This window comes from Antedon bifida, chromosome 8, assembly GCF_963402885.1.
Source record: "Antedon bifida chromosome 8, ecAntBifi1.1, whole genome shotgun sequence".
Lineage (NCBI taxonomy): Eukaryota > Metazoa > Echinodermata > Crinoidea > Comatulida > Antedonidae > Antedon > Antedon bifida.
Window position 1 is genome coordinate 23,656,728 of NC_136233.1, and position 15,703 is coordinate 23,672,430.

The 15,703-nt window shown below is 33.8% G+C and overlaps 1 protein-coding gene across 1 annotated transcript; it reads left to right on the plus strand.

Annotated features, from left to right (window-relative positions):
• The first annotated feature begins 3,549 nt into the window (after positions 1 to 3,549).
• Positions 3,550 to 15,615, plus strand: LOC144850568 (protein CEPU-1-like). The gene is made up of 10 exons (XM_078707864.1): positions 3,550 to 3,659; positions 7,851 to 8,045; positions 10,474 to 10,818; positions 10,998 to 11,273; positions 11,602 to 11,856; positions 12,272 to 12,562; positions 13,085 to 13,210; positions 13,488 to 13,506; positions 13,904 to 13,985; positions 14,379 to 15,615. The coding sequence occupies exons 2-10, from the start codon at positions 7,979 to 7,981 to the stop codon at positions 14,451 to 14,453; spliced, it is 1,536 nt and encodes a 511-aa protein (XP_078563990.1). The 5' UTR covers positions 3,550 to 3,659; positions 7,851 to 7,978; the 3' UTR covers positions 14,454 to 15,615.
• Positions 15,616 to 15,703: the final 88 nt, after the last annotated feature.

Below are 15,703 nucleotides of genomic sequence, written 5' to 3' on the forward strand. Positions count from 1 at the left end.
TTGCTTGGCAGATTTCTAGGGCTATGTCATACCTGTCGTCCATACAGGTAAATGTTACAAATATTCAAAGTTAAGACAAGTATAATGAATAATACAGAGGTGGGATCCAGAGAATGGTAAAGGTAAAAGCCCCTTAAAAAAGTAAGAACATCGTTTGCTTCTGGTCCCGCTTCTCGTCTAATTTCTTACTTTCATTTTCCAATAACATTCCAGAGTTCTGATTGGTTGGGAATTTTATCGAATCACAAATAGTTGATAACAATTGTATACGTACAGTGTGTAGTAAGGGCGCATTCAATTCTCGTTAATAAATGTCAAACTACATAGATCATTACACATAATAAATGTCAAACTACATAGATCATTACACATAATAAATGTCTCCATTAAAATTATAAGGTGACAGATCGATTTCTAACAAAAGTTAATTAAATTAAATCAATTCATTTCCTAGTGCATTCATCGTGATTTGGCAGCAAGGAACGTTTTGCTTACTTACGATAAACGATGCAAACTGTCAGACTTTGGAATGGCGTATACTAAGGAACAGAGTGGACTTTACGAGGACCTCAACCAGGTAGATTAATTATATACCTATCAACCTTTGCAAATTTAATTTCACGGTCAGAGAGGAAGAGGAACGATTTATACTGTTACGATCTCATATACTCATTCTCATTCTCATACCTATTCTAAATACACATCTATATAACGGTTAGGGGGAAATGAAAAATCAGCACTGTGGTCATGTTACAAGTGTTGTCAAACAATATAGATTATCTGATAAAACTCCTAGAAAGTAGGAAAGCTTTTTGCCATTTTCCCCTGACTGATAACATAACATGAACTATGCAGGGAGTTGTAAATATTTGAATTTATTTTATCCCTCTGATGTGATTTTATGTTTTTGTAGCCTCAACTACCCATTCGTTGGATGGCACCTGAAGCTGTCCTGGACAACGCATACTCCACGAGTTCTGACGTATGGTCCTTTGGGATTACACTGTGGGAGATTATCACTTTAGGTAAGAAGAGAACAAAGTGGAGAAGATGATGATGATGATGATAATTATGATGGTGATGATAATGATGATGAAGATGATAATGATGATGGTGATGATAATAGTGGTGATGATGATAATGATGATGATGATGATGATGATGATGATATGATGATGATAATGATAATGATGATGATGATGATGATGATGATGATGATGATGATAATGATGATGATAATGATGATGATGATAATGATGATGACGACGATGATGATGATAACAGCCTATGTTGATCAGATCAGATGATTATATATAGTTATAATACGATAATGATATGACTTGTTTACAGGAGGGCACCCGTATCCAGGCATATCAACAGGTGATCTTATCGTAAAGATAAAAGAAGGATTTCGGATGCCTAAACCTGATCATTGTGAACAATCAATGTAAGAAATAAAATAATAACATACTCATATGTCTAACTTATTACTAATCTGGAAAATGATTATGACTCATGGAACGCCACAGAACACGTATATACTAAACGTTGCCACAAATTATATCTTGCAATGGTATTAATGTATCAGTGTTTTTGTTTAGATATGAACTTATGATATGGTGTTGGAGTCTTGACCCAGAAGACAGACCATCGTTTGACCAGTTGTCAGGGCAGTTGGACACTTTATTATCTGAAGACAAGGTAAAGTTTTTATTTTAACACTAAAAATTTCAGACTCTTCGATATACACCCACAGAATGTAATATCTGATAATTGATTAATACAAAGTTGCTGTGAAATAATGCGTCGGGCTTATAGTTCGATTACTGTATATGGAGTCAGTTCAAATGCTATAGTTGGCCGCTAAAACTAATACAAGACAATTATACCCCGGCAAGGAATGGATGTTTCAAACTATTTATTTGATTATTCGGGTATTTTTTTATAGGATTATATTGATTTTACACACTTTCGGGAAAGCATCTATGAAAACATTCAGTGCAACCAAAAAATGATGCCACCAAACACACAGGGAGATCGGCCTCATGGTATATACGATAACCGCCACAATGACGAGTGCGATGGTTGTAATAAAGACCAACACACACAGGGAGATCGGCCTCATGGTATATACGATAACCGCCACAATGACGAGTGCGATGGTTGTAATGAAGACCAAAACACACAGGGAGATCGGCCTAACGTACACGATGACTACCACAATGACGACGAGTGCGATGGTTGTAATAAAGACCAACACACACAGGGAGATCGGCCTAACGTACACGATGACTACCAAAATGACGAGTGCGATGGTTGTAATGAAGACCAAAACACACAGGGACATCGGCCTAGTGTGCAAGATAGCTACCACGAAGACGAGTGCGAGGATTGTAATGAAGACCAAAACACACAGGGAGATCGGCCTCATGGTATATACGATAACCGCCACAATGACGAGTGCGAGGGTTGTAATGAAGACCAAAACACACGGGGACATCGGCCTAACGTGCACGATAACCGCCACAATGATGAGTGCGAGGTTTGCAATGAAGACCAAAACACACGGGGACATCGGTCTGGTGTGCACGATAACTACCACGAAGACGAGTGTGAGGACGAGAAAGGAAATCGTATTGTGTGTGCTGATGAGAGTCACCACGAGAATGAAAGGAAAACCACGAATAATGAAGATGAAAAACAAAAAGATGATGAAAACGATTTAACGGAAGACAACAAAAACCAAAATGTATATGAAAATAACGGTTTCCACAAAGACGACGACGAGGGAGATGAAAATGAATCTCACATGAACGAAATCAGAAACCCATTGTATGATTACAGTGTTAATGACACCAACACGTCATCTTAATTAGCAAGCTATACAAGGTTAAGTAAGGCATGGAGTAAGTCTTTACTCCATGAGTAAGGCATGTAATGAGTTGAAACAGCCTACGGTGTTATGATATTTGGTCAGAACATTGAACAGATTAAACATGATCGACTCAAGACGGGACTCAAGACAACTAGTAGGGGCCTAATATAAAGTGGTACCTAAAATGTTTAAAGGTGGTTTTTTGTTGGCTGGCTTTGGGCCTGTTATAAAATAGGCGAGGACCGATAACTTTACTGTAATCAATACTAAAGGGTTTTTTATACGTTTAATGTTATTATATATAATGACTGTCAATCTATATACCAATGGTGAAATAATGTACGCTGTAGATTGTAATATGACTTATAACGAATTTATTTTGTAGCTAAATGATGTAAATATTAGTTAATGACTAGGCTATCAACATATCACATATTGAAATAAAGTTGTCATTCAATAAACGAACGAATGGTATTTAAATTCAACGAAAAGTACTACTTCACACCAAAAAAAAACGTACACATGCACGAAAATTAAAAATAAAGATTCATTAAAATGTAAATTAGGAACTATGTATGATGATCCAAATTAAGTCGTGATTAGCGTACCATACAGTCGTAAGTGAAAAAAAACGATTTATGAGCAGTTGAGTGGCACGCCATACCTATGTATGTTATCACACGGTCTGGTTACCTTGGGAGTAGAGTATTAGGTGCGGAGTAGTCAGAACTTAAAATCCATTCAACCGAAATTAAGCAAGCTAACAACATCAACAAGATCCAAGGTGAGTTTTAAAAAGTATTTTTTAAAGTATGTTAGTCGCGCAACAGATAAGTTTAAAAAGAGTCAGTAATAAATAAGTTTATATATTGGTTTAATGGAGAATTTTAGAAGCAAAATCTGAAGAATACTCCCTCGTACGAGTACTGTCAAATTATGTTGATGTGGTGTGGATATTTAAAAACGAAGGTAAAACAATCAGTAGTAGTCTATGTAAAAGACGTATAATAATTGCCTATAGTATGCCTGTATATCAATGTACGTAATAATTACAGCAACAAAAGACAATTGCTAAGTATTCTCGTCTTTAAAATGAATAGACCAAACGACTAAACTTTGTTAGAAAAGGGCCGCTAATTCCTAATTTTTTATGACACTTTTTAACACAGACAGAAACTATATATATAGAAAGATTGGCAATTGATAATATATAGTTTTTATAGGCCTACATATCTGTTTGTCTCTTTCATTGACATTGTGAATTTTGTTGATGCATTTCTTGGCTCCTAACACATGATGACAACACGATGTACGTCATTTGACGAGTAGGCCTAAAATAAAACTTTATTTTGTTGACAATACAAAATATTTTACCTTCCTGAATTGAACGTTTGATCTTTAGATTTCCCTAAAAAGGGAATTGTTGAAAACAAAATGAAACAAAAAGATATTATATTTTTCAAAATATTTATGAAAGGAATTCGATAACTGGATTTTTGTAAATGCATTGAATAATTGAAGTAGACACTAACAGAATGGTGTAGAATGGAATAGTTGTTAAGACCAGTAAATCTAGTTAATGATTACACAGGATTAGCGTAACATTCCTGTGTTTCTATTGGCTAGAAGAGAATACCATCTGGACCTCATTGCTTGGTTAGTAATAAAAAAAAACCGCCATACAAATGACCTTTAAATACGTTTTAAATTAGTCCAACCCATGTCATTGTTTCTCATAAGTTAAATAAAGATGATACAAAAAAAAAATCTCTCGACGAAAAAAATAAACATCCATCACGAACTCATATATCATGGACTATGCATTACTGCTACATACAAAACGAAAACATTCACAATAGTCCCTCTACTAACTTTCAGCGTTTCTGATAAATTTAAGCTTAATTCTACAACCGAAGAGTAGAACATTGATTGCGACTAAACCTAATCCTACACAACATTCTAAAATTCTCTTTTTGACCTGAAAACAAACAAACTCAAGACAAAACTATGGAAACGTATACGGTAACCAAATATATAAATGTCAATTCTGTAAAACAAAATATCCAACAGCACTAGACAGAACAATTGATAGATTGAACATGTTAATCTAAGAACGAGGATTTAATGACTTAAGTATTAAATAAGTAGATAGATAAGATAAGGGTCCCACTGTGCATGTAACGATATACCTTTTGTTTCTTAGTTAATTAGTAAAAATTCCAATCTCCAGTTACACAACGTACACAATCATGTATGGTTGTACTAAAGCTTGGTTCCCACTAGGACGCAACGCGAGAGAATGTGCGTTGCGCGTACTATACGTCCTTGCGTTGCATGCTAGTGGGAACCAAAGTAGGTATACACAGCCAAGAAATTATACTTCTTTTTCTTCTACTACTATGTTTTGTATTCATCCATAAATCATGAATGCTCACTGTTTACATTTTACGTACGCACTAAATTTACGGTTGTGATAATTTGATATGGCATAATTATAAGAAAATCTATTAGACATAATTCTCTCCAAGATAGAGAATTTAGAGAAAACGTGTGAGGAAAAGTTCGATAAACCTATAAGAAACGAAATGTTTCTAGTTCTAAGGACACATTTAATGAACTGATACTTTTTCAATCATAAAAATGTAAACCAATAAAAACTAATGTGCATGAGAATCACCAACCCGACGGATGGACCACCGTTAGAGGTATTATTTCTACCTCCACATAGTTTGGGAACATTTATTTTAGACCACAGAACATGATTGTCTGATGCTTGTTTGTTTATAATTTGCGAAACTACTGTACAAACATTTTGACATGCTTAAATGTAATTCATAAAAATTGAAGGATTAACCAGATTCCAGATGTTGAACTAAAACAAATACATTTTCTCCAAGCTCTGATTCATAATACAACTATATTAGGCCAATTTTACAATTATTATTTATTTTAAATTTTACTTAACAGTCTTTATTAAAACCATTTGCAACAAAATGATTTAATTTTCATTTTTCTTTACATTATTTCGATTTGTCTCCCTAATACCGGTGACCATGTGGTAGAAGTTCGAACTCATGGTGATTTTAATATATATTTACATTTACCTAAAATGTGTTTGTAAGGTACACCCCTTTAACACAAGCCACAAGCATTGAGTGTTTCCAGTCAACCCTAATACACACACTCACCGACCAGGCGTGTTTACATAAATAATTGTATTAAATTGACTGAAAAAGAACAATTGTTACAGGAATCTAAACCTATTATTCTGCATATTTATAACTATGCCATACAATGAAAGACAACTTAAAGAATGAAACTTTCTTTTGGTGGTAAATATCTCGCTATTAATAATGGAAACCAATATAACTGTCTATTATATAAAATTATTCCTGGAAAAGTACTGTACGGTAGGCAATAGTGCAATACTGTGGCATTCTATAATATCTGCTGATACAATTGCTGAAATATACTGCTTGGTGTAACTAGCTATTATAATGTACAGTATTTTCAATTCAATTTGTCTTTGTTGAACCATTGATCAACTCATGCAGCACTACTCAATAGGTTAAAAAACACATCTCGTTGATTGAGGGTTGTAATTGTTGGCGGAGGTGAGATAAGGTAGTAAATCTGGATAGTGGAGGTATCAAATAGTGGCAAGCCTCTAACCCTAAGCCTAGTTTAAATGTCCACCATTTACGCTAGTCTACACGCGGTACAATCCACTCTCATGGGAATTATTGGAACCCTCCTATAACTGTACCATTGACAAATGCTATATACATCGCCAAAGCGATAAAGTATCATCTCTTTAATATAATAAAATGAAACTGTAATCTAATTTTGTTGAAATATACAGTGGTGGTTCCCTTGTCAATTAATTATAAAAACACAATAATCTTACAAAGAGTTTTGGAAGCATTTCAAAGCTGTCATAACGCACTGTTTATTATTGTAACGTAAAAGTGTCCTTCGTGATCACGTGAACATCGTTACAAAATGTGGTGATCCGTAATAAAGATTGGATTGATCACTCCCTTGATCATTCAAGTATGCTGTAAGGAGTGACGTATGGGCTCTAGAGTCTAGACTCACGTATCAAGGTCAACTTTTATAAGAGATGAATGTTCTATTTTTGCTCCTTCTAAATTGTAGTAAAACTTTAATGTACAACATTGCATGCACATAAATGTAACATATTAAAATAATGATGGCGATAAGACTACTGATGATCAGTACCACCATTGATAAGACAGCATGATGGAAAATAATCAAGTATTATATTGATTCTGTGTGGTTCAAAGAATAATGTTGTTTAGTATTTTATCATTAAAACTACAATAATTATTATGATAAAGAATGTTACAGTGCGCTAATGGTTTTTATCGTACATAAGTACAGGGATGACAATACTGTACAGATCTATACTTATTTTTACTCGCATATCTTCCATATCAATTATATAAAAAACAAGATAAGTGCAATAATAGCAAGACAATATTTTGCTGATATTAATTATGATTTAGATCATCACCTTCCATGATACAGCCACCACATGTTTGTGATATAAATAAATGAGATGCTGTATTACCAAATATTCCTAATGATAATACTTTGGAAATATATAGTATTTGGAGATACAGCACTGGGAATCGGGTGGGTACGGTACTACTGTACAGAGTACCTATTTCTACTCATACATATTCCAATATACAAAAAAACATTATGTACATAATGCAAGTAAAAATGATAAGTGTAGCTAGATATTAGTTTAGATCATCAGCTCTAAGGCCATGGTCATAGAAGAACGTCAGATTATTATCGTTTACTTTCGTTATATACGAGTGATTTTTGACAAAACTACCGGGTCAGTGTAGCGTGGTGTACAATTGTTACTTGTATTGTTGAAGACAACGAGGAAGGATTTTCATTCTAAATCATAAATATTGTATTTTCCGCTCTTTCATTACAGGTATTCAGTAGAGACCGCACTGGGTTCGAGCGTCGTGCACCACTAAACTATATAGGGCGTTCATTCAATGATTACAGTGCTGAGTGCAACTAGAGAAATATCTAACGTACAACTGTAAGGAAATAAATATGACGGATTTAACTAGTGGATTTAGATTGTACTTGCTTGGGTTGTGTTATCTGTTTGTAATTGAAGGTAAGTTTGCTTCACAATCTTTTTTTATATCAGCCTAAGAATGTTACGTCACAAGCTTGTGACTGTAAATACACATTCAGGGGTATTTTTATGAATAAGGACATCCGTCCTATTTTGGACAAATTACAGATTTGAAGAAGACAATTTTAAGATATTCTGAAACAGATAAATATATGGTAGAAATCAGAAAACAAAGATGTGTTATGTAGTTAATATAATATTGAATAAAACATTAGATTAATTAAGTAGAAATAACAGTCTTATTTTGTCACTAGACACAAAAATCATTCAAAATAATAGAGATAACCTTCATATACTTTCAAGTTGATTGTCATACTATTATTGCGATTAAAGTGTTTATATACGAAATGTATACACGTTTGTTATTTTAAGCCACTTTTATTTCTGTCTAATGGTGTAGTACAATGTATTATAACAACAACAGCGATCTTGAACCTCTTCAAATCTATCGTTAAACACATCAACATTGAAATCTAAACTTTTGGTTCGAAGAATTAGCGCAGGTTTCAACATTCCTCCATGGTTTAAACAGGGTTTTCTTAACAGGTACTGCAGTACCATCTTATCAAATTAAAAGCAGAAGCTTATCAATAAACAACATTTAATTTCGGCCTACACCCATGGAACCCACCCATAAATAATAGCTATGAGTATTGGATTAGATTTTCAGTAACTTTTTCTCTACTATATGTTGTATTCACTTAGTACCACAAACAAAAGACAATTTTACAATGTGTCTTGATTTACCGGTGTCAAGATATTTAAAAATTGGCACTCAACATCCGGGCCTTACCATGCATGGGCTATTATTCATGGGCAATTTGGCAATATGTTCATAGCATTTGACTTTCGATAAGTGCGTCTCTGTCGGGTTGATGCACATAATTGCGCCCACGCATCGGTCGCTTAGCGCAAATAAGGGTGAGATAAAGTAACTTTAGTTTATATATAAGATGTGGTATATGATATAAACATATATGGGTATATATAGCCTTACAAACGATTTTGTGTGTGATTTTGAGAAGTGTGCGTGTTAAGAAACGCAAGACACCTGTTGGAATATACACACGTACGTGTGTGTCCTCCCTACATACGTCACGTGTTATAATAAGGTAATTCTGTGTTTATTGCTTTAGTTCAGAACCTCATTCCGTGACTTTTTAACACATTTCAAGATTTATTACTTTACAGTACGTCTGTATATATTCGTTAGGATGTTTCATTTTTCCGTGATATATCTGTATTTCACCTGACTAGCTCGTGTAACTCGGGTATTACAATGCATGAGTCCTGTAACTATTACTATATACATACAAATATATGGACAGAGGTGCCTGTAATAGTACTAGTATACTAGACTACATATTATAGACCCAGACTAGATAATCTACCCCACCTCTATCTACAGACCGAGGAGAATCTGTATAGGCCTATCTAGGCCTACCATGGTATCTAATACCTAAAACGTCTAAAGCTCTGTCTACACTATCAAACTTTATGTGACACCAAAATGTGATGTGCTCATAATATGGACATGATGATGTCATATCACTACCGTATTTGGGAATATCACTACCATTATAGGAACATCAAACATTTTTTGTCAAACTAGTTTCATAGTGTAGACATAGCTATAGCAACTTTACAACTAAACCGTAATACTAGTTAAAACGTCTATGGATGTTTCTATTGGTAAGTGTATTGTTCTTAGTGCCTTTTATCTGGATGTCTGTCGACAAGGTGTCAACAATTTTTCTGTATAACAACCATTTTTCTTTTAGTAATAAAACATTATAAAAATAGGTCGAGTGTAACTTTCGAGTGACATTAAAACGACCTTCTTACTAAAATAGCAGATTAAAAGTGTGCTAGCGTTATTCATAAATCAACGCAAGCACGATTGTTACAAAGGATGTGAAAAGTTCAAGAACTTAACTATTATTATATTTAAAAAGCTGGATTTAGTTGTTCATCTGCCCTATTCAATTTAGATAATTCTTGAGTATTTTAACTTTAACAAAATAAAAATGGGTTGTAACGCCGGTTTTATAAACCGTCTAGCCGACTATATTGTCAATGGATACCTTTGAAAAGAAAAAATTGCATGTCATATCTACGGTAAACATTCCAAAATAAAAAAAAATCAAATGAACTGTATTTGTTCCATACCTATATATAAATGGGTAAGTTACGTGACTTGTTTGTGATGTGTAGACTTAAGTCTTTAGGCCTACCTACATGTATTCTATTCTATTCGAGGATCACAGGTATATTAAAAGTCGTGCAGATACATGACTAATTTGCACTACACTGAGGAAATTAATGGCAAAGAAAACGTAAACTATTTGAGTTAATAGACGATTTATAATTTAAAAAAAATCAATAATTCAATTTTTTTTTTCTATAGTGGTTGTTGGTACGTCAGTAAATGTTGGTCAAAGTACAGAATCAATGGAAGGGAGTACAGTAGTTCTACGATGTACATTTAGCAAGAAAATTGCCAGTGTGAACTCAGAACCAATCGTACACTGGAGTCTACTAGATAAGTACGACAACCCACAACCAATTCTGACCAAGACCGAGGGAACCACTCATAGAGAGGACGGCTACCCACGTCACAGCGTGTCAGGGGAAGCAGACTTGCAGATACAAAATGTACAAAAGGAAGACAATGGAAAATACAGGTGTCGGGTTCAAATCATTGGGGATACACCAAATGAAGACTTTGGTGATATCAGTCTTAAAGTTTATTGTAAGTTTTGTTATATTATATTCAAATCATGGGGAGGTGGAAGAAAACAATATTGTAGACTAGACAGATTTTATAAACACAAACAAAATCAAGAATATTAGTTCACTGTGTCTTTCGTACTACTACAAGGTTCGAAGTATTAAGTCACAGAAAAGGGTTTTTTTTCTTCTTTGACTTAGGGTTAAGTGAAGCTGTATCAAATGTGCCATCGCATGGCATTGTTGTTGGGGGTAACGCTACGTTGACCTGTAGGGCAACTGGTGATCACATGCCGTCAGTCTATTGGAAGAAAGACAACACAGAACTTCCTTTAACTTCTAGAAGTCACATGATTCGAAGTGATCATACACTCATAATATACAGCGTATCACGTGCTGATGACGGAATGTACGTGTGTGGCGCGCGCAACAACGTCAGAGAAGAAACAAGTCCACCAAAACGACTAGAAGTATACTGTAAGCATTTTAAGTAAAATAAGAATCACAAATCAAAAATAAACATTAAAACATACTAACTAAAGAATGTGAAAGGAAGTCCAACTAGTTTGGAATCAGAATCTTGAACTTTCAAATCTGAAAAAACATAATCTGAAATTTAGCACATTCAGTAAAAACATGTTAAGTCTGACATGGAACAAGTTACTGTCTGTGAGATGATGGAATTCTCTAATTACTCTCTTGACGACGAGGATAAGGACAATCTATCTAAAACATCATTTCGGGAAAATTTATAGTATAAGCTTACTCGTTTAACGATTACTGTATTGTATTCTTCTTGTTACAGTTGCACCAGTTATCAATGACATAAGTGTCACAAAGACAGTAATCAACCAGAACGTTACCGTTACGTTTGAGGTGGAATCAAACCCACCAGCAAGTCTGATGTGGACAAAGGATGGACAGGTAGTGGAAGGAATGACGACATCATCTTTTACCTTCTACGTTCCTGAGGAAGAAGTTGGCAAGTCGTACGAACTGACACTGACTGCTACAAATCAAGTCGGGCACATGCAGAAAATGACTAGTGTAATAATTGGAGGTAGGAGGCCTATTTATATAATTCGGCCGTTAGTGCGAATTAAAGTGTACTTTCCACATTCCTCTGAATTCTTACTGACTTTGTAAACATACATGTTAAAAAAATACGTCAAATAAAAGAGACACAACACATAAACCGATAGGTCCAAATCATCAAGTAAATAAAGTTCCTGAAAAAATGCAAATGTGTTGTATATCAACCCTACGTCATTCTATGAAAATTGTGAATCAAATCATCTCTATTGACTGTCAGAAAAGTGAAAATAAAGAGTGTGTGGGAATTAAGAACTATAAAACAAGACGTAAGAATAAGATATCACCTCAGTTTTCTAGATCTTAGAACCATATGTACGTCTTAATAATATACATTTTGAATTCAAAATCACTCAATTCTCTTATTATGTTTCTTTCTCTAGATTCCTGTGGGTATGCCACCGTACGTGACATGAAGACAGGTCGTACTATTGAGGGTGAATCGGTTTCACTAAAAGAAGGAAAATCAATGACGCTAGTCTGCAGTGTAAAAGAGTGTGAATCAGCAGATACATATTCGTACGAGTGGTACAAAAATGGAGTTAAATTGTCATCGTCTGCGAACATAGAGATAATTGATGCGAGCCTAATGGATGATAATATGAAATATACTTGTCGAGTGCGAGGCGGAATTCCGTTCCCAAGTTCCGCGAGTTTCCGTATTCACATAAAAGGTAATGGCATAGTCGTAATAATAGGTTTATCGAAATGGTACGAAATATAAATGTTAAAACGCTCTATAGTCTTAACTTTGGTGGATAAGTGCGCATAAAAAATCTGTTATTATTTTGTTTCCATTGCAGTATTACAGTGCAGTTAATTATTAGTACTTCAGGCTCCCTACCTAGGGTTACAGGTCCCAGGTTTTTAGCTTTTTAATTAATTAGTGTTGACCTTCTCATCAAAATTAATGTCTCTCATTGTTGTGCTATGTCAACATAATGTCAATGACGGCGAAATGTCTCCAATAATGGGGATAGCTATGCAAACAAGTAACAAGTAAGTAACTTATTGAAATCCAACGACGACGAAGGCATCTAACTTCGACGCGCGCGTTCAAATGTTGACAATACTGTATTGCTATGTATGTGTATTGTTATGTATGTGTATTGTTGTGTAATTGTCGGTAGAGTAAGATGACAAATTAGTTTATAATGAAAACATATTTTAATGTGATTTCTTTGTGTGTTTTTTAGTACCACTACTGGAGCCAATGACCATCATCATTATCTCAGCGTGTGCGACTGGTTTCATCTTTCTTATCGTTCTAATCATTTTCTGTCTTTTATTTTGTAAAAGGCGGTCTCGAATGCCAAAAGGATGTAAGTATGCATATCAATTTATATGTGAATTGTGAAAATTAATGTGAAAACTGTCTGTCAAGAACGTGTATTACCTTAATTCCTTTTGTACGTGCAAAATACCGTAGGAAATATTCGTAAAAGATTATCGACTTCGTCACGGTAATTTTACCAAAATGTATTCTTTTGTGTAGATATGATAGTGTTTTAAATTGATATATTGTGTTTGTATGTGTATCAATCCTGTAATTATTATGGATGACGTTATCTTCATACGGATTATCTGTTTCTTTTTCAGATAAATACGATGATTCTACGTAAGTTTATTTATTTGTTATAATATTTGACATTATCATCAATTCATTTAAACCTAGTTAAACGCCACTACTAGTACTAAACCTTTACTTTAGAAATTTCAGTAAAGTATACCAGAAAGTATTCCATAAATTTAATTTTACTAAACTTTTACCGATTAATGTCACTTTGTTTCAATGTCAAATAAATAGAGTTTTCCGAAAGATTGGCACTTCTTTCATGCAGGTTTCAGTAAATTTGCCCTTTTTTGGATTTAGTTTAAATGCAGTATTTTGCCAATTCATGCTACTACTAGTAGTCTCGTATAAACCTACTATACATTATGACGTCAGCAATTATTATTATTTGATCCAAATTTTATATTCTAATATTAAGATATTTTCATTAATCCGTTATTAGTATGAAGTCTGGATTTTCCTACAATGAAATTGAGTTTGTTGGTCTAAAAGAAAAAGATGATTCATCGGACACAACGTCTGGGGTAAGCAAACTACTTTTACGTCTGGTGCAAGCAAACTACTTTCTGTGACTTTCTGTAGTTAACGATTAATGACAATAGAGGGATTAGTTAAGTGTGACGTTACTTAATCTAAGAATGGTATTTCTATTGATATTTATGAATCATTTTGTGATGAGAGGCTCTTGAATTTACGAGATCTAAAGAATTATACTCAATAGGTTTCTGATGATGAATCATTTTCAAAAATATAGTTAATCAAAACGGTTTATGTATGTTTAAGATACAAATTGGTTCTCTAATATTTAAATGTCCATATGAAACGGCCCTTGGAAACAATTTATTTTTTCAGTTTAGCGTAGTTTTACAAACTTATTTTCGTAAATCATTAACATTATTTAACACTTTTTGTTGTAGATTGGCCCAGATATTTTGGAACAGTCAAGATTGTCAAACAAAAAGGCATACAAAAGCAAAGCAGTGCATTTGTAAAAACAAAAAGAGAACATTCGTTACAAAGATTCATCACGAATATCTGGATGGTGTCATTTATTGTTAATGATATCTCCTAGTGTTAATGATATCTCTAGTGTTAATGATGTAATTATATCACGTCACAATTTGATGTAACAAATTCATCAACATAAATGTGAGAACATGATCACCTCTTGCCATTAATGAACAATACCCAGAGGTACTATTTGTGTAAAATGTTTTGGTTCAGGTCATTCGACTTCGGAAATGCACAAAGACGCCAATAAACTATGCAAATGAGGTACCTGCAGTTCATTTAGCTAAGTCGACATCACTTTATGTACTTAGTACATACTTAATTAAGGTGATTATGTAACTACTGTACAAGTGTAAATTTTTTGTTTATTTACAATTCTTATTAATAAAATGTATAATTATGATACGATATATTGGATACTGGATGAATTTTTCAATAATAGATGTACAGTACATCATATTCTAGTGGTGCTACGTTCTTTTTACGTTGTAATTAAAGGTAAACGTGAATAACGACGATTCACATAATATCTACGCGTAGTATGCGTCAAGCGTCCACGAACGCTCAGCGCACATGAATAAACACTGCTCCAGTGTGTACTAACCGTAACAACAGCATCTATTGTTATAGACAATGCATTGTACTGTATTACTAACATTGAGTGGAGTTAAAAATTAAAGTAATAAAAAAGAGTCAATGCAACAACAGTACAGTACTGTATATAAACATGAGTTCATGATTAGCTAAAGCTCTGTCTACACTATCAAACTATCAAAATATGGTAGTAATACAGTATGACATCATCGTGTCCATATGGGCACATCACATTTTTTGATAGTGTAGACAGAGCTTTATATGCAAAATAGACATTATGTTTCAGATTTGACCTGTCAGTACAATACAGTACAAATAGACATTATGTCTGATTTGACCTGTCGGTACAATACAGTATAAATAGGCATTATGTTTCTGATTTGACCTGTCAGTACAATACAGTACAAATAGAACAGAAAGGAAGATATAGTATGCAATTAAAATCGTAATGCAAACGTTGTACCTATATGTGTGTATTTTAAATGTACAGTAATAATGCTTCACAATCATTAAACTTTTTTTTAATAAATTCTATTTTTATGTTTCCATATGAATATGATACTTGTATTTCATTAAATATTTGTTAGCGTGTTATAGCGTGACATGACATGACTTGACATGACATGACATCACTTGA